At 38.0% G+C, this 20,714-nt stretch overlaps 1 protein-coding gene across 3 annotated transcripts in view; it reads right to left on the bottom strand.

Moving 5' to 3' along the window:
- Positions 1 to 20,714, bottom strand: part of SGCZ (sarcoglycan zeta) — a 312,358-nt gene that overhangs the window by 33,608 nt on the left and 258,036 nt on the right. For 2 of the 3 annotated variants that reach the window (XM_068532068.1, XM_068532069.1), the window contains one exon: positions 13,631 to 13,753. The exons of the other annotated variant lie outside the window; for it this stretch is intronic. In XM_068532068.1, coding sequence (XP_068388169.1) covers positions 13,631 to 13,753 — 123 coding nt within the window. The remainder of the gene's footprint in view (positions 1 to 13,630; positions 13,754 to 20,714) is intronic. 3 annotated transcript variants of the gene reach the window in all.

The raw sequence follows: 20,714 nt of genomic DNA, 5'->3' as shown, positions 1-20,714 counted from the left end.
AAACAATAAAGGCTTCAAAAATGGTTCACATCAAAAAATATTAAAAAAAATAAATAAAACATCAGAGTTTAACCTGTCATTTTCTGAGTGTCTGTGCAGTTGTGGACAAAGTCATAATTTGGAATCTTCATTTGGCAACCTGCCTTAATACATATGTTTTCACTCTTTTACTAATAATCGTTTTATAAAAATTGAGGTGAAAAATGCAAGTCTCAAAAAGTCTATCCTCCAATAACAGGATAGTGTGGCATTCATAGATAGAGACCAGTTGGGAAACAGCTAGGAAGAAAGCACTTGCTAATGCCGAAACAAACTCCCTTCATCCTTTTGTTTCTATGAGTTTTTTTTTTTTAACCTCTTATTGTTCCAGATGCTCCTGTGAATTTTATGTTATCACTTGCCATGTAATTCATTGTGTGCCAATAGGGAAACAAACAGAGCTCGATTTATCTGCGTTTGTTTTCTACTCATAAGAGGTTAGGTAGGTAACATTACTTTTTTAACATCTTTATTGAAGTATAATTGCTTTACAATGTTGTGTTACTTTCTGCTGTATAACAAAGTGAATGAGCTATAGTATACGTATATCTCCATATCCCCTCCCTCTTGCGTCTCCCTCCCACCCTATCCCACCCATCCTATCCCACCCCTCTAGGTGGTCAAAAAGCACAGAGCTGATCTCCCTGTGCTATCCCCGCTGCTTCCCACTAGCTATCTGTTTTACATTTGGTAGTGTATATATGTCCATGCCACTCTCTCACTTCATCCCAGTGTACCCTTTGCCCTCCCCGTGTCCTCAAGTCCATTCTCTACGTCTGCGTCTTTATTCCTGTCCTGCCCCTAGGTTCTTCAGAACCATTTTTTTTTTGTTTGTTTTTAGATTCCATGTATATGTGTTAGCATACGGTATTTGTTTTTCTCTTTCCGACTTACTTCACTCTGTATGACAGACTCTAGGTCCATCCACCTCACTACAAATAACTCAATTTCATTTCTTTATATGGCTGAGTAATATTCCATTGTATATATGTGCCACATCTTCTTCATCCATTCATCTGTCGATGTACACTTAGTTTGCTTCCATGTCCTGGCTATTGTAAATAGAGCTGCAATGAACATTTTGGTACATGACTCTTTTTGAATGATGGTTTTCTCAGGGTATGTGCCCAGTAGTGGGATTGCTGGGTCACATGGTAATTCTATTTTTAGTTTTTTAAGTAACCTTCATACTGTTCTCCATAGTGGCTGTATCAATTTACATTCCCACCAACAGTGCAAGAGGGTTCCCTTTGCTCCACACCCTCTCTGGCATTTATTGTTTGTAGATTTTTTGATGATGGCCATTCTGACTGGTGTGAGGTGATACCTCATTGTAGTTTTGAATTGCATTTCTTTAATGATTAGTGATGTTGAGCATCCTTTCATGTGTTTGTTGGCAATCTGTATATCTTCTTTGGAGAAATGTCTGTTTAGGTCTTCTGCCCATTTTTGGATTGGGTTGTTTGTCTTTTTGATATTGAGCTGCATGAGCTGCTTGTGTATTTTGGAGATTAATCCTTTGTCAGTTGCTTCGTTTGTAAATATTTTCTCCCATTATGAGGGTTGTCTTTTCGTCTTGTTTATGGTTTCCTTTGCTGTGCAAAAGCTTTTAAGTTTCATTAGGTCCCATTTGTTTATTTTTGTTTTTATTTCCATTTCTCTAGGAGGTGGGTCAAAAAGGATCTTGCTGCGATGTACGTCACAGAGCGCTCTGCCTATGTTTTCCTCTAAGAGTTTTATAGTGTCTGGCCTTACATTTAGGTCTTGAATCCATTTTTAGTTTATTTTTGTGTATGGTGTTAGGGAGTGTTCTAATTTCATTCTTTTACATGTAGCTGTCCAGTTTTCCCAGCACCGCTAATTGAAGAGGCTGTCTTTTCTCCATTGCATATTCTTGCCTCCTTTATCAAAGATAAGGTGACCATATGTGCGTGGGTTTATCTCTGGGCTTTCTATCCTGTTGCATTGATCTACATTTCTGTTTTTGTGCCAGTACCATACTGTCTCAATTACTGTAGCTTTGTATTTTATAGTCTGAAGTCAGGGAGCCTGATTCCTCCAGCTCTGTTTTTCTTTCTCAAGACTGCTTTGCCTATTCGGGGTCTTTTGTGTTTCCATACAAATTGTGAATTTTTTTTGTTCTAGTTCTGTGAAAAATGCCATTGGTAGTTTGATAGGGATTGCATTGAATCTGTAGATTGTTTTGGGAAGCATAGTCATTTTCACAATGTTGACTCTTCCAATCCAAGAACATGGTATATCTCTCCATCTGTTTGTATCATCTTTAATTTCTTTCATCAGTGTCTTACAGTTTTCTGCATGCAGGTCTTTTGTCTCCTTAGGTAGGTTTATTCCTAGGTATTTTATTATTTTTGTTGCAGTGGTAAACGGGAATGTTTCCTTAATTTCTCTTTCAGATATTTCATAATTAGCATATAGGAATACAAGAGATTCCTGTGCATTAATTTGTATCTTGCTACTTTACCAAATTCACTGATTAGCTCTAGCAGTTTTCTGGTAGCATCTTTAGGATTCTCTATGTATAGTTTCATGTCATCTGCAAACAGTGACAGTTTTACTTCTTCTTTTCTGACTTGGAGTCCTTTTATTTCTTTTTCTCCTCTGATTGCTGTGGCTAAGACTTCCAAAACTATGTTGAATAATAGTGTTGAGAGTGGGCAACCTTGGCTTGTTCTTGATCTTAGTGGAAATGGTTTCAGTTTTTCACCATTGAGAACGATGCTGGCTGTGGGTTTGTCATATATGACCTTTATTATGTTGAGGTAAGTTCCATGTATGCCTACTTTCTGGAGGGTTTTTATCATAAATGGGTGTTGAATTTTCTCGAAAGCTTTTTCTCCATCTATTGAGATGATCATATGGTTTTTAACCTTTTTATCCTTCAGTTTGTTAATGTGGTGTATCACATTGATTGACTGGAGTAAATTGAAGAATCCTTGCATTCCTGGGGTAAACCCCACTTGATCATGGTGTATGATCCTTTTAATGTGCTGTTGGATTCTGTTTGCTAGTATTTTGTTGAGGATTTTTGCATCTATGTTCATCAGTGATATTGGTCTGTAGTTTTTTTTGTGGCATCTTTGTCTGCTTTTCTTATCAGGGTGATGGTGGCCTCATAGAATGAGTTTCGGAGTGTTCCTCCCTCTGCTATATTTTGGAAGAGTTTGAGAAGGATAGGTGTTAGCTCTTCTCTAAATGTTTGATTGATTTTGCCTGTGAAGCCATCTAGTCCTGGGCTTTTGTTCGTTGGAAGATTTCTAATCACCGTTTCAATTTCAGTGCTTGTGATTGGTCTGTTCATATTTTCTATTTCTTCCTGGTTCAGTCTCGGAAGGTTGTGCTTTTCTAAGAGTTTGTCCATTTCTTCCAGATTGTCCATTTTATTGGCATATAGATGCTTGCAGTAATCTCTCATGATCGTTTGTCGTTCTGCAGTATCAGTTGTTACTTTTCCTTTTTCATTTTTAGTTCAGTTGATTTGAATCTTCTCCCTTTTTTTCTTGATGAGTCTGGCCAATGGTTTATCAATTTTGTTTATCTTCTCAAAGAAACAGCTTTTAGTTTTATTGATCTTTGCTATTGTTTTCTTCATTTCTTTTTCATTTATTTCTTTTTCTTAAAAGTAATTTTAATTAATTAATTTATTTTTGGCTGCGTTGGGTCTTCGTTGCTGCGCATGGGCTTTCTCTAGTTGGGGCGAGCTTGGGCTATTCTTCATTGCAGTGTCTGGGCTTCTCATTGTGGTGGCTTCTTTTGCTGTGGAGCATGGGCTCTAGGCATGTGGCCTTCAGTAGTTGTGGCATTCGAACTGTAGAGCGCAGGCTCAGTAGTTGTGGTGCTCAGGCTTAGCTGCTTCATGGCATGTGGGATCATCCTGGACCAGGGCTCGAACCCATGTCCCCTGCATTAGCAGGTGGATTCTTAACCACTGTGCCACCAGGGAAGCCCTTATTTATTTATTTCTGATCTGATTTTTATGATTTCTTTCCTTCTGCTAAATTTGGGGGGTTTTTTGTTCTTCTTCCTCTAATTGTTTTAGGTGTAACTGAGGTTGTTTATTTGAGATGTTTCTTGTTTCTTGAGGTAGGATTTTATTGCTGTAAACTTCCCTCTTCGAACTGCTTTTGCTGCATCCCACAGGTTTTGGGTCGTAGTGTTTTCATTGTCATTTGTTTCTAGGTATGTGTTGATATCCTCTTTGATTTCTTCAGTGATCTCTTGGTTATTTAGTAGTGTATTGTTTAGCCTCCATGTGTTTGTATTTTTTACAGATTTTTTCCTGTAATATATATCTAGTCTCATAGTGTTGTGGTCAGAAAAGATACTTGATACGATTTCAATTTTCTTAAATTTACCAAGACTTGATTTGTGACGCAAGATATGATCTCTCCTGGAGAATGTTCCATGAGCACTTGAGAAGAAAGTGTATTCTGTTGTTTTTGGATGGAAGTCCTATAACTATCAATTAAGTCCATCTGGTTTAATGTATCATTTAAAGCTTGTGTTTCCTTATTTATTTTCATTTTGGATGATCTGTCCATTGGTGAAAGTGGGGTGTTAAAGTCCCCTACTATGATTGTGTTACTGTCGATTTCCCCAAAGGTTGTTAGCTTTGCCTTATGTATTTAGGTGATCCTATGTTGGGTGCATAAGTATTTACAATTGTTATATCTTCTTCTTGGATTGATCCCTTGATCATTATGTAGTGTCCTTCTTTGTCTCTTGTAATAGTCTTTATTTTAAAGTCTATTTTGTCTGATATGAGAATTGCTACTCCAGCTTTCTTTTGATTTCCATTTGCATGGGATATCTTTTTCCATCCCCTCACTTTCAGTCTGTATGTGCCCCTAGGTCTGAAGTGGGTCTCTTGTAGACAGCATATATACAGGTCTTGTTTTTGTATCCATTCAGCCAGTCTATGTCTTTTGGTTGGAGCATTTAATCCGTTTACATTTAAGGTAATTACTGATGTGTATGTTCCTATTACCGTTTTCTTAATTGTTTTGGGTTTGCTGTTGTAGGTCTTTTCCTTCTCTTGTGTTTCCAGCCTAGAGAAGTTCCTTTAGCATTTGTTGTAAAGCTGGTTTCGTGGTGCTGAATTCTTTTAGTTTCTGCTTGTCTGTAAAGGTTTTAATTTCTCTGTCAAATCTGAATGAGATCCTTGCTGGGTAGAGTAATCTTGGTTGTAGGTTTTTCCCTTTCAGCACTTTAAATGTATCCTGCCACTCTCTTCTGGTTTGCAGAGTTTCTTCTGAAAGATTAGCTGTTAACCTTATGGGGATTCCCTTGTATGTTATTTGTTGCTTTTTCCCTTGCTGCTTTTAATTTTTATTCTTCGTATTTAATTTTTGATAGTTTGATTAATATGTGTCTTGGCGTGTATCTCCTTGGATTTATCCTGTATGGGACTTTCTGTGCTTCCTGGACTTGATTGACTACATCCTTTCCCATGTTAGGGAAGTTTTCAACTATTATTTCTTCAAATATTTTCTCAGTCCCTTTCTTTTTCTCTTCTTCTTCTGGAACCCCCTATAATTCTAATGTTGGTGCATTTAATGTTGTCCCAGAGGTCTCTGAGACTGTCCTCAATTCTTTTCATTCTTTTTTCTTTATTCTGCTCTGTGGTAGTTATTTCCACTATTTTATCTTCCAGCTCATTTATCCTATCTTCTGCTTCAGTTATTCTGCCATTGATTCTTTCTAGAGAAGTTTTAATTTCATTTATTGTGTTGTTCATCATTGTTGGTTTGCTCTTTAATTCTTCTAGGTCCTTGTTAAAGGTTTCTTGTATTTTCTTCATTCTATTTCCAAGATTTTGTATCACCTTTACTATCATTACTCTGAATTCTTTTTCAGGTAGACTGCCTATTTCCTCTTCATTTGTTTGGTTTGGTGGGTTTTTACTTTGTTCCTTCATCTGCTGCGTATTTCTCTGTCTTCTCATTTTGTTTAACTTACTGTGTTTGGGGTCTCCTTTTTGCAGTCTGCAGGTTTGTAGTTCTCGTTGTTTTTGGTGTGTCCCCAGTGGGTAAGGTTGGTTCTGTGGGTTGTGTAGCCTTCCTGGTGGAGGGGACTGCTGCCTGTGTTCTGGTGGATGAGGCTGGATCTTGTCCTTCTGATGGGCAGGACCGTATCTGGTGGTGTGTTTTGGGGTGCCTGTGACTTTATTATGATTTGAGGCAGCCTCTCTGCTAATGGATGGGGCTGTGTTCCTGTCTTGCTAGTTGTTTGTCATGGGGTGTCCAGCACTGGAGCTTGCTGGTCATTGAGTGGAGCTGGGTCTTAGCGTTGAGAAAGAGATCTCTGGGACAGCTCTCACCAATTGATATTACATGGGGCTGGGAGTTCTCTGGTGGTCCAATGTCCTGAGCTCGGCTCTCCCACCTCAGAGGCTCAGGCCTGACACCTGGCCGGAGCACCAAGATGCTGTCAGCCACACGGCTTACATGTAAATGGGTTACATTCTCCAATCCAAAGGCACAGGGTCGCGGGCCTTCTGCACTCAGCTCAGTCCTCCAGCCACACATCATCCTCCGGGCCTTTTCGATATGGAGAGCCTGCTTTGGATCCAGGTCCAGCTGCATTCTCTAGCATCTAGAAGAAGCAGCTGATGCCCACATCCTCCCTTATCCCTGCCACAACTTGTCACGATCCTGGAGCGCCTCCATTTGTGAATTTATAATCATTTCAAAATAAAAGTTGACAGTTACTCTTCGGTTGGCAATTTCCCTCCTAAAGTCAGAATTTTGGGGCTTCAACCTGAGCACTTACCTTGACACTTAAGCCTATTCAAAACGTGTTCCTGAGGACAGTTTTGAATTTGCCAAAAAGTGATCTCCAGCCTACCTGTGAGCATGCATGGGAGGGTTAAAAGAATTGGAGTTATCTAATCAGGCCAGTGAAATCAGGATTGAGACTCTATTTCAGTGATAAAATGATGTATCCTACAGAGTAAGGAAGTTTGACACGTCCACTGAGAAAGAGAACAAAAGAAGTGAAATGGACTGAAACTGCAGGATCCCCTTTCAATCAATAATACAGAAGGCCTGTGTTTCACCCACTCAACAGGGACTACAGTCTTCCACTGTTTGCAATCCAATTACCTTAGAATCCTACTTCTGGTTTTATCAATTTGGCAATTGATATTCAAGGGGAATAGGCTAAGGGACCACAGAGTCATTGATATGTCTAGATTCTCTGAGATTGACCATTGTATTAAAGCCACATCATCAAAAAGCTACAAACCTATCCTATGTAATTATATATCCCTGTATCAAGATCTTTACAGCATTGAAAGTTAATATTGTATACTTCATTTATTCCATATTTAATAAAATAATTTACCATATTGCTATGGACTGAATTTTGTCCCTTCAAAATAAATGTGTGGTGGCTATCTCTCCCAGTGTAATGGTATTTGCAGACAGAGCCTTTGGGAGAAAATCAGATTTAGATGACGGAGATGGTGGGACGCTCATTATAGGATTAGTGACCTTATAAGAAGAGTCAGAGATACCAGGGCTCACTCTCTCTCTGCCTTGTGAGGACACATTGAGAAGGCAGTTGTCTGCAAACCAGGAAGAATGCTCTAACCAGAACCCAACCATGCTGTCACCTTGATCTTGGACTTCCAGCTTCCAGAACTGTGAGAAAAATTAATTTCTATTTTTTAAGCCACTCAGCTTATGATATTTTATTACAGCAGCCTGAGTTGACTAAGACGTATGTGGAGAATATTTTTCTGTACTCTGAAAAATGTTATCTGTGGTTTATTAATTACGTGTTCAAATTTATATTTTATTGTTTGAAACAATGTCAAGCCTGAAGAAAAGTCATGAGTATAATTTAAAAAAGAAAACAAAAAACTCTTGTATACCCCTTGCTCTGGAGCCCCATTCAAGTTTTGCTAAATGTGACTGGCTTTAAAAACAAATCCACAAATTCTTTGAAACTCCTTTCATAAAAGGAAAGCGGTCCTCTTTTATGACTTTCTTCACATTTCTATTATACCAATTATATTTTCAAGAAGTTTTGCTTTAACAAAATTAGGAAACATTTAAGTCAGAGCTCAGAGAAATAAAATAAGTCACGGAGAAGACTGTCAGTAAGGTGCTCGGAGCAAGCAGCTATTTTCTGACGATGGCATAGTTCATTATTAATACACTTCAAAACCTGCAATCAGTTTTCACCCAGAAATGTGGGGGCCAGAGTGGTACTCATCTTTAACATCTCTAAAAGCTTTATCCTCCGTAAGTTTAAAAAACTAGAGACAGTAACCATGCAGATGTGCTTTTGAAGCATTTCCTCAGGCTCGCTGGGGTGGGAGGAAAGGAGGAGGAGGACTAATTAAAAAAAACAACTAGAAAATTGAGTTGAGTGATTTACCCAAGTCTACAGACTTGAAATGCCACACCGAAGAAAATGAAGTGATTGCACCTCACTTTCCTCAGCACCTGATCTCATCACATTTCTTCAGGTGCCGTTCAGACCAAGCAACTCCATCCTGCTGGTTGAGTGTTACCATGTTCTTAGCATTTGGACAGCCTGGAGGAACAACAGTCCTATGTAATAGAAAGGTTGATTCCAAAGCTGACCCCATCACAATGTCCCAATTTAACAGACAAGAACAAGGATGTAGAAGACTAACTAATACAGACAAACCAGAAAATACCGATTTCAACCCAGAAACATAATGTTTAATTTAAAGGCAGCTCTTTGGAAAACTCTTTCTTCTGTTGTCAAATAAGCATTGGAACCTGTCTATCTTTCCAACCATTCAATTAGAACAGAGACAAAGGAATGACACTCTTGGCTTTCAAGCAAACACTAGGGCACAGAGTGGATGCATGATTCGGATTCACTATTCTTTCAAATTGCCAGTTTTAATTTCTACCGCCTGATAAAAAAGAGATATCCTTTTTTCTCATACACTGAGCCATTTTCTACTTTTCTCTCAAAGGCAAAACAGAGAGATCTAACTCCAACTAATGGCTTTTAATTTAACATGAAAATATCGTATAGGACTAAAGTCTTTCACTTTATAAAGTCAAATGACCTGCACTTTGTTTTCTAAGTTAATATACTACTTGGAATAAAAATGAAAGTACAAATCGCAGTTGATTGATTCTGCCTGAAAGCACTAAATTTAAGAGTCTTCTGCGTGTAAAGGTTCATATCTTTTATTTATTGACCTGGTCTCAAAAGATAATTGCATTAAGTAATATCTTTGACCAATATTAGGGAATACAAAGGAAAATAAAGTTGTCAAGTATGCATATGTGAGCTAAAGTGTAAAACTCCCATATATTCAATGATATAGACAGGGTATGTTAAGGTCAAATAAGTATATTCAAATTAAGATTTAAGCAAAGTACTACTGAGCAAGTCAAGTAATATCAAGAGTAAAAACCTTAAAAATTGAAAGCATGTGACTGACTGACTGCTGAACATGCCAATGGGGTAATGAGGGGTGGTGGTATTCAGGTAACTACCTGCCACTTTACTTCTACCCTCCTGCACCCTGAAAGTATTTAAATGCATCAAGTACATCCCTGCTATGCTCCAAGTAGAGTAAATTTGAGTATCCGGAGCCACACTAGATCTACAAATAATTTTAGTCATAAGTGATTTTACCTCAGCTGGATAGACACACTTATTATCTAAATAAATTCATCTACTTCTGCCACCTGGAAAGAGAAGTCCATGTACGAAATGCCATTTTTCTTAAAATATAAATTAGAAAGGATCCATTTTAATCCCTATGGATATTGCTTAAGTAGAAAATTTCTGTGTCACAAATTTAAAATTCTAGAATCAACCTCACACAGATCTCTAGTCACATGCAACTTTGAAGTCTTGTCAGCACTGCTACCTAATTTACATGAAATACCCTGGAGTCACTGTTTCTTTGTAGTATAGCTTGTTAAATATTTAAGCACTGCTTTAAAGTACATATGAGGTTACTAATCAATCCCAGTGCCCTTAAATTGCATGCTACGCTATGCACAATTTCCTCCTCTAAGCATGTGAAATTCTAAATTATATTTGCCTTTGATAACTTTATTTTAGAAGTATCACAAGAAGGAATAAAGCTACTATAAAGTTCATATGCGGTATTCTGGTAATGGAGTAAGGACCTCACAGGAATTTGAGAATGCATGTGTATGTGTGTATGTTTGTGTCTGTGTCTGTGGGTCTATCTGGGTTCTTCTGTGAGAAACAGAAGTGTGACTGGATACTGAGGGGAATTTTAATCATATTAAAGTACTCCCCTGGGGCTTCCCTGGTGGCGCTGTGGTTGAGAATCCGCCTGCCAATGCAGGGGACACGGGTTTGAGCCCTGGTCTGGGAAGATCCCACATGCCGCTGAGCAGTTAAGCCCGTGTGCCATAACTACTGAGCCTGCGAGCCACAACTACTGAGCCTGCGTGCCACAGCTACTGAAGCCTGCGTGCCTAGAGCCCGTGATCCACAACAAGAGAAGCCACCACAATGAGAAGCCTGCGTGCCACAACGAAGAGTAGTCCCCGCTCGCTGCAACTAGAGAAAGCCCGTGTGCAGCAACAAAGACCCAACGCAGCCCAAAAATAAAGAAACAAATAGATAAATAAATTTATTAAAAAAATAAAAATAAAATAAAGTACTCCCCAACTTAGCATTTATTTATGAAAGATGTGGCCCTTGCATACCCGCATCAGGTTAAAAGCCAGGGTTACTTGTTACAGACACTCTCATTGTTCCCTCCTGTGTGATGCTTCCATCCTTTACAAAAATCTGCCTGGATTCTATAATTATGAACTCAAAATTGTATTAGTTTATTATTTAGGATCTTCTGGAGTCATATGATACATAAACATATTGTAAAACTGATTAATTTTTTGAAATAATTGGAAAATATAAACAAGAGTATTATGAAAAATAAACTCAAAGCTGTGTGTATATGTTTGAGACAGAGAAAGAAATGGAAAAACAGACTAGAGTGAGATATATGTATTTATCCATCTATACATCATACAATATACCATGCATACATCACATACATACAACGGGGAGAAAGAGAGAAAGAATGAATAATAGGTCAGCAGAGATGACTGCCCTAAGACAGTTAACTGAAAAGCAAAAAAACCTTAGATATTTTAGGGAGCACTTTTTCCTCTGACTTAATTGTCTAATTAACAATTGAAAGACGGCAACCAGGCTACCGAGAAAAAGAGGAAATAAATGTGAGTATCCATCTACCTCCAAGAAAAATTAAGAAAACTAGTTATTGGGTCTAATTTTGTGAAGACAGTACTTCACTGCAATAGTTATGAGAAAAATCAAGGTAATATAAAGATCAGAGAAAGTTAGAATTCCATGAGATCATAAAAGCTGTCTAGAGCTCCAGAACTACCCTTCACTTATGAATACAAAGTACCCAATGCCAATATCTGAAATGGATGAAATAATTTTTGGTTATGTGTGTAATATCCTAAAAGCTATGAGGATTATTTTGGTATCAAAGCTGATAACTGCAGGCACTACCAAGGTTTAAAGATTGTTAAATATTAAAATCACATCTGCCCAATCCCTCTGAGTGTGTTTTTACTCTGATTCCTGACTTTCTCACCAACTAGCAACTCAGATGTTAGCATCAAGGGCCCTAAAGTCAATGTCCTTTCTGATTTGTTTGTGCTCTTTGCCAAGGAAAATCCTCATGATTTTTTTTAATAAATTTATTTTTTCTATTTATTTATTTTTGTCTGCGTTGGGTCTTTGTTGCTGCGTGCAGGCTTTCTCTAGTTGCGGCGTGCAGGGGCTACTCTTTGTTGCGGTGTGCGGGCTTCTCCTTGCGGTGGCTTCTCTTGTTGCGGAGCATGGGCTCTGGGCACACGGGCTTCCGTAGTTGTGGCACGTGGGCTCAGTAGTTGTGGCTCAGGGGCTCTAGAGCGTAGGCTCAGTAGTTGTGGCGCACGGGCTTAGTTGCTCCATGGCATGTGGGATCTTCCCGGACTAGGGCTCGAACCTGTGTCCCCTGCACTGGCAGGTGGATTCTTAACCACTGCACCACCAGGGAAGCCCTCCTCATGATTTTTTAATTAAAAAAATTTTTTTTTGGCTCCCTGACTGCCAACTCAAGACTTAGGGAGGCCAATGTTTACCCCATGTACATGTTTACTCCTGACCTTTTTAAGGAATCTTAAGAAAGAAAGAGAAATGAGGCTGATGGGCAGTCCTGGGAACCAGCCCAAACACTAACCCAATGGTGCAGGCTCCAGCTACTCATCAGAAAACTCACGAAAGAAAGAAAGGAGGCCCTCGGGGACAGTAAGGATGGTGGTGGTAGATTGTGAGCCAGACCAGAGATGCCCAGTGAGGATCCCCATTCAACAATCTTTGTTGAATTTCATTGCTATTTAATAGTGTATCTTTCTTGAAATCCACACAGACCCTGGTTTCTGGGATATTGGCAATATCAATATTATCTTTATTAATAAAAACAAAAAGCTAACCTTTACAATGTCTTCATTATGTGCCCCAAACATTCTAAAAACACACATGCACACATAGGCATGCGCGTGCACACACATGAAATTTGAGCACTAACAATATCATTATCATTTCAATCATTTAGATGAAGGAAAATAGACGGCATAGATTTACTCAAAATATTGAATGGTGGAGGCAGAATTTAACCCAAACAGCCCAAGAGCTGAGGTCATTTACCATGCAAACTGCTCTCACATGGCCCACAGGCTCTGTTCTACCTAGATATGATAGATATCCCATGAGCTGTCCCCAAACTCAAATTTGGGAAATGCTAAGCCAAACATATTTAATTTTTTAAATATAGACCTCTTTGTATTTTAAAAACATTTTATCAAAATAATAGGTATTGTGGTTGTAAATCAAATTATTCAAAAGAGATTGTACTTACAATGCTTAAAATAGTATTAATAAAATTCTTCCCCATTCCCAGTCGTGCTTTTAACTTTCTGCTATTTTGTTCTTGATTTTGCTTTTTCATTTCAGTTGGTGGTTGACACTAATGGTCCTAATATTAGAATAATGACTTTAATAATGTCTCAATAATAGGTGATTAGCACTATTTCTTGATTTATATACTTTTGAAGACAATTATGAGCCCAAAGAACAGGAATTTAATTTACTTATAACCTTCCCCTTACTTCATTCTAAAGTTGATATTTACATTTTAGTTCTTCTTTTGCATATCTTTTACTTTTAAGTAATACCTCTAAATTGTATTTATCTATCACCTTGAGTAATCTTTAATCATTGTTTGCACCCCACCTTTTCTTCCACCATCCACACTCAGTTTCCTCCACCTAACCCTGCCTGAGACGTGCAGCTTTGCTTTTATATCATTAAGGCTAATATTTATAGTGTCTTCAGCAACCACGACCAGAGCTTTCTGTTTATGACTACTGGAAAATCAAATGATGTGATATCATGGTATTATGCGAGACTCAATTTCAGGCGTGGGGACCATAGATATAAAAAAGTAGTTTCTTGTTCAGCTGTGTATTCTTTCAAGAAGTAAACAATGTTCCAAGACCTCCATCTACAGTACCTGTCACTTTCAGCTTTTCAGCCCCAATGGTAATCTCATCTTCATCTGCAGAAAACAGCACCCTGCCATCTTCACTTGCTCTCACTTCAAATCTTTTACACTGAGCTTCCACAGCATCAGCTCCTATGGTCAGAGGAAAGGTTTAAAAATGAATCTGGTATCCAGGAAACCATTAACATGTATTTTTTTTTTTGAAAAAGAAGAGAAATACATATATTATTTCATCTCTACAGTATGTTTTATACCTAAATTAATATTTTAAAATTACCATCCTTTTCAGGAGGCTGTCTAATTTGGTAGGGTATTGCTGGGCTAGGTTGGTTGGGTACACATCTGACCTCTAAACCCTGACATAGTCCTGACAAGGTCTGTGTGGGTTTAGCCAGTTAGAAAATCTTTGCATATACACAAGGAGAGACGATGTCTGCTTTGTTCTTGGTGGCAGCCTGAAGACTTGGCATTATACCTGGCGTGTGCTGGATGCTTAATAAGGACTTGTGGACTGAAGGATTCTCGTGTTTTCTCTCTGCAAGTAGACAATAGTGCCCATACTTGCTACATCACAAGGTACTTATAAAGCATTATTCAGTTGTGAACCTTTAGTTACTCTATACTTCATAGATTCTAATACTGCAATTTGTTCACTCTTTATTACTACTGAATGTGAATCCATTTTAGATTCAATATTGCAAATGTATGTGTATATCTATATATACATACATAACATATATATATTTAGTGTTCTCCAATGTATCTTCTAATCAATAATTTTCTTTATTAAAGTATTTTAAATAAATACAATTACATCATGTAATTGAAATCTATTTTCAATTTATCGGACAATTTTGCACATTAATCCATCCACAATCCACAAAGCCAGCTCCCATACGTGGAAAACATAATTAATTTGAGAGTGAGCAGGGCTTCAGCAAGAAGATCAAACTGGTCAGGGGGTGAGGAATTGCTATTTCCATAACAGTGATTTCTTTCTTTTGGCATAACGCATTTGGCATATGGATCTGTATCTTCCCCTCCTGTTAAGATCTGGAACATCCCTCTGCTGCTGTCTACATCAGAAACTCTTGGCAGGTACAATGTGGTCCACTCAGGGACCTGGGCATAGCACCCTTTGTGCATAGTTCTTTTCATTTCTCTCTACATGTGCTATGGACTGAATGTTTGTGTATGCCCTAAATTCATATGTTGAAATCCTAACTCATAATGTGATGGTGTTAGGATATGGGGTCTTTGGAAGGTAATTAGGTCATGAGAATGGAGCCCTTCTGAATGGGATTGGTGCCCTTATAAAAAGACACAAATAAGTTTGCTTTCTCTCTCTGTGCAGTCTATGGAGTGAGGACACAGGGAGAAGCTGGCTGTCTGCAAGCCAGGAAGAAGCCTCTCACCAAACACTGGATTTGTTGACACCTTGATCTTGGACTTCCAGCCTCCACAACTGTGAGAAATAAAAATCTGTTGTTTAAGCCACCCAGTCTATGGTATTTTGTTACAGCAGTCCAAATGGACTAAGACAATGTACTACCATTTTCTGTTAGCTATATGACCCCCAGGAATTCAAAACAGGAGATTATATTTGCATTCCAAAATGCCCTCTAAATTTAAAATTGTGTCTAGTTTCTAGTAGGCATTTAGTAGGAGAATGTTGTAGAGGTGAATGAGTGCAAGACTCAACTTTCTTCCCCTTTCCTTAGTCCTCAACCCCACCTCAGCCCTACTCTCAACCCTAGTCCATGTGTTTTAGTACCTACACTTTAGTAACTTACACCTCCCCATCATCATAGCTCCTGAGGAGTACTTAATAAGAGGAAGACATTATTCCACACTGGTAACATGTGGGATAATTTCTCTGAAAACAAGAAATTTTTCTTATATTCTGAAACTACATATATGTTTTCAGGTCCACAAAGAAAATGTGCAAACCTCCAGTGAGAACAATGCTAAATACTTAAAAACTGGTGTTAACCATGCAAGCTATCAAGTTCAAAACAGCATGAATTGTATTTTAAAGTCTGTTCTTTTAAGCAAATAACTTTCCTTATGGGATTTAATGGTAATATTGCAGAAACCATGAAGACCTATCGTTCCTGGTCACCGTCATTGCATTTAATCTTGCAAACACTATTTCAGCAGCCTGTGTTCAGTTGATTTTGTTTTCTTTTCATCATGGCCTAACTTTCCTGTATTGAGCTTTTAATCTTTGAACCATAATAACTCAAATGGATGAGTTTCAGTTGGTGGTTGACACTAATGGCCCTAATATTAGAATAATGACTTTAATAATGTCTCAAATGGATGATGTTCAAAAAGCCATGTTTGAGGCCACATGTGTTGATAAAAGTGATTTCTGAGTTTTGAGGCTTCTGTGTTTCAATCTATCTTCAGGGCACTGAGGCATACATTAAATATGAACTGCCTAAAAGATATTACAGATACTATACACGTAAAACTTAACATGTACACTACCTTGCTTCCTTCAAATATATTTAATTATTGGGTGAATTGATCCACAAAATATATCACTGACTTTAATGACACTGAAGTATATAGATCTCTGTGCTTATAGATACATACATACCTACACACTATATACACACACACAGCAGCAAGTCTTTTCTTGGCATAATACTTAATGTTGTTATATGGGAGACAATTTATTAACATAAAAATGCTATATTATAAGTCACAGAAACTATTAGAAATATAAGTTAAGTGTCTGGATGTGGCAAAGTAAGTTGAAATCTTAATTCATTACATTTAAATAAGCAAAAGAAAATAAGCAGATTAGAAAACATTTATGCACCTGGAATAGAAGAGATGCATCTAGGCCATAAATAAATGGATAAAGACTCATCCAATTGAAAAATAGATATATACATTAATACAGCAGACTACACTCTATTCAACATATTAGTATAATTACAGAAGGCAAAATTGCAAGCAATTAGCAATGCATTGATAATAAGTAAATATTTTAAGTCAGAAAATAATTTTGAATGTATTGTGCTTCTGTATATTACTTTTCTGCAAATGGAAAGCACTTAATATATGTAATTGGACATATATTGCATTGTTGTGAATACTTATGTTTAAAATAAATATATTAGGCTATATGAAACTGAATTTATTATATCCTAACATGCTTGGTGTTGTCTTATTCTGTGTTTCAGGTTTCAAGTTAGCACCTCCTATTCTCTAGGCTAGATCACCTTAGGAGCCAGTTGTTCAGAGGGGCAGTGACGTCCACTTTAACCTTGTCTCAATCAAAGATGCCTCCAGAGTTGCAGGAAAGCACTATGTCTGAATGTCTCTGGGTAAAGAGCTCCAATTCCTTAGCAAATAGATCATGGGAGACAAGTTATCCAGGAAGCTCTATATTTTATTAGTCATCTTAAACACCAAATTGCTAACTAAAGTATCAAGACTAAGTGCTTCTTTCAGAATATCTCTGAGATGTTCATGTCAGCAACTTCAAAAATCAAAGAACAATTAGGTATAGAACAAGAGGGAGATTGATCAAGATGGCAGAGTAAGAGGATGTGGAGTTCACCTCCCCCCACTAACACATCAAAAATACATCTACATGTGGAAAATGTCTCACTGAAAACGAACTGGAAACTGGCAGAAGGACTCCTGTACAACCAAGGCTGTGAGAAAGATCCACACATAATTGCGCAGGAAGGGAAGGAAAGCGATCAGTTTGGGACCTGTGCTCCCTGGGAGGGGACTCAGAGGAAAGGAAGAATACAAAGGTGAACACACTGGGGAGTGAGAGGTGAGAGCCACAGACTGGGAGCCCGGGTCCTGGGGTCCTATGTGGGGAGACCAGCTGCCTTGGCTGGTTGGAGGACCTCTGGGGCAGGCAGGAAGGCTGTGGGAAGGCTGGGCTCTGATGGTGAGCAGCGTGCTCACTGGCTTGCCCGCGAGGCAGGACTGAGAGGGCAGAGACAGGACTGCTCCGGAGCTGCCGGGTTTCCCACGACCACCTCAGCGTGTGTCCCAGACCGAGCCAAGCTAACACTCTGGCGATGCTGAGCATATTTTCATGTGCGTGTTGGCCATCTGTATACTGTTGGTGGGAATGTAAACTGGTGCAGCCACTGTGGAAAACAGTATGGAGGTTTCTCAAAAAACTAAAAATAGGACTACCATATGACCAAGCAATTCCACTACTGGGTATATATCCCAAAACACCAAAAACACTAATTCGAAAAGATGCATGCACCCCAAGGTTCATAGCAGCATTACTTACAATTGCCAAAACATTATGGAACAACCTAAGTGTCCATCAATGGATGATTGGACAAAGAAGATGTGGGATATTACTCAGCCATAAAAAATAATGAAATTCTGCCATTTGCAACAATGTGAATGGACCTAGAAAATATTATGCTTAGTGAAATAAGTCAGACAGAGAAAGACAAATACTGTATGATATCACTTATGTGTGGAATCTAAAAAATAAAACAAAGGAATGTACATAGCAAAACAGAAACAGACTCACAGATATAGAAAGCAAACTAGTGGTTACCAGAGGGGAGAGGGAAATGGGGCAAGATAGACATATGGGATTAAGAGATATGAACTACTATGTATAAAATAGACATGCAACAAGGATATATTATTGTACAGCAGAGGGAATCATAGTCATTATCTTGTAACAACTTTTAATAAACTATAATCTGTAAAAATACTGAAACACTATGCTGTACACCTGAAACTAATATAATATTGTAAATTAGCTATACTTCAACTTAAAAAAGAACAAGAAAAGAGAACTGGCAGGAAAAAAAGAAAATATGTAAGCAAAATAACAGGTTTTTTAAAAGGATTGAAGTGTTCAGTACATATCCAAATATTTTCTCTAGTCCATTTAATGTTCTGTATAGATTCTTTAAAAGCAAACAAACAGAACAACAACAATGTTAATTTCTTATTTCCCTCAGAGATGGCTCCACTGCCCTTTTTGGAAGGTTCACATTTCTTACAGTCATATTTAGTGTCCAAATGCATGTTTTGCAGACAAGTAGAGAGGCTCCGTTAATTATGTACTGGCTTTGCATTTTCTATGTTAAATCAGTCAAAGACATGAACTGGAAAGTTTTCTTCAATAAAAAGAAAACAAGGCAAAGATCAAAATGGGTATGTCTGGTGTGTTTTCCTCAAGCATAGCAGGATGAATCCTTTCTTCCTATATAACTCTAATTTTGTATGTCTGTCTTCAAGGTCTTAAAGAAGAGCATTATTAAAAGATTAGAAATTCCCACAAGAAAAACAAAAACAAGATTCAATACAGTCAACTAAATTCAGTGTTCTGAAATTGCTGATTTAGAATTATCATGGGTCAGGAAAAAACCAAACCAAGTTTGAAACAAAGTAAGCTGCTTTCATGAAATATAAATGTAAATAAGCCTGTAGTTTATTTTATTCTACACGATGTGTGTCATTAAAATCTTGCACGTGGAAAGTGCACTCCGAGTGTACGGGGTACAAGAGGAGAAGAAGCAGCCGAATAAAGGAAAGGCCACCAGGGCCAGGCTGGGAAGCTTGTCTCAGAAGAAGGGCTATTGAGCCTTGGGATCTGCAATCCTCATGGCATCTTGCCAGAGATCAGTCTTTGTTTCTTTCCCCCTACCCTCAGGAACTGCCTTCTGCTTTGGAATTGGAGGAGCAGCCATTCTTCCATCCGCAAATAAGGTAGTTATATTAGCTCTGAGGTTATATTCACCTTTGGAGCCCTACCTGGGACTCCCTACAGTCCTGTGTCTAGACCGATGCCTTGTGCACAATATTCCTCAATTAAACTGTGTTTTTAAGTTGAAATGAATTCCATGACTCTCCACCATTTGTACTTTTGAGCCTTGTTTATCACTTCCTTGCCCATCTATACTATCCCTACGATCACATACAATTGCTCACCGTCATCCTTTCTTAAAAAGTTATGAAAAACTTATGCATATAATAATTATATAAATAATGTTACCCACCACCCCACTGAATACATATCTACTATTTCCAAAATAGGTGAAACTTTCAGTGTAACCTTTCCTTAATCATATGTCCCTTCATCCTCTGGGAGCTCCAGATGTCAGCAATGTCCCCAAATGAGTCTTTATCACTCCCATTTTATAACCTTACTACTTATGTATGTATCCATCAAACATTTTTCTTATTTTTGCATGTTTTGCACAAGATACACGCACACATGCACAGACACACCATTTTATTTTATTTGTATTTTTCAGTGACTAGATTTATTTTGTTAAATTGTAGCTCTGGTTTATTCACCTTCACTGTGATATTCTATTATACGGATATACCACAAATTAGTGATCCATTTTCCATTGAAAATCTTTTAGGTTGTTTCTAGGATGTCAGAATCCGTAACAATTATGCTATAAATGTTTTTGTGTAAGGATGCTTCTACACTTGGGCAAACGTGTTCCAGGGCTTTTACTTGGGTATGGGATGGCTGGACAGCAGAGTGTGTACTTTAATTTTACTAAATAATAAAAAGTTGCTTTCCAAACTGGTTGTATTGATTTACATTCCTACGGAGAAAGTATGAGTGTTCCTGTAACTCACATCATTGCAAACACTGAACGTTAAAAGACTTTAATTTTTACCAATCTGCGTGTTAAAAGGTATGCCGCTATGGTTTAAATGTACAATTCCCTGATTGCTGTTGGAGTAAACATCTTTTTTATGCCATTGCTCCACAGATTCTTTCCTGACAATATACTCCCCACAGTCAGTCCATGGGGGCATGTGAGGCCAACTCTTTCTCTAGAAGTGGTTCAGTTCTCATAGGATATTATTCTCTCTGACCAAAGCAGTTAATCCATACACAAGCACGTGACTCAAACACTCCTGATTTTTGCTCTAAGTTTTGAAACAGAGGCACATTCTTCTTTGAGATCAGACACTGAGCATGATATAAACTTGAAGCTTTTAGCTGTACTTCCAACATGGAGAAAGTCTGCCTGAGAAATCAGCCAATCAGTGAAAGGGAGAAAAAAAAAAAGAAGAGAAAGAGAAGGACAGAGAGACATTCCTGAAATTATTG

The sequence above is a fragment of the Eschrichtius robustus genome, chromosome 21 (genome assembly GCF_028021215.1).
Source record: "Eschrichtius robustus isolate mEscRob2 chromosome 21, mEscRob2.pri, whole genome shotgun sequence".
In the NCBI taxonomy this organism is placed as follows: Eukaryota; Metazoa; Chordata; class Mammalia; order Artiodactyla; family Eschrichtiidae; genus Eschrichtius; species Eschrichtius robustus.
This window is presented reverse-complemented; position numbering and strand designations above follow the sequence as displayed.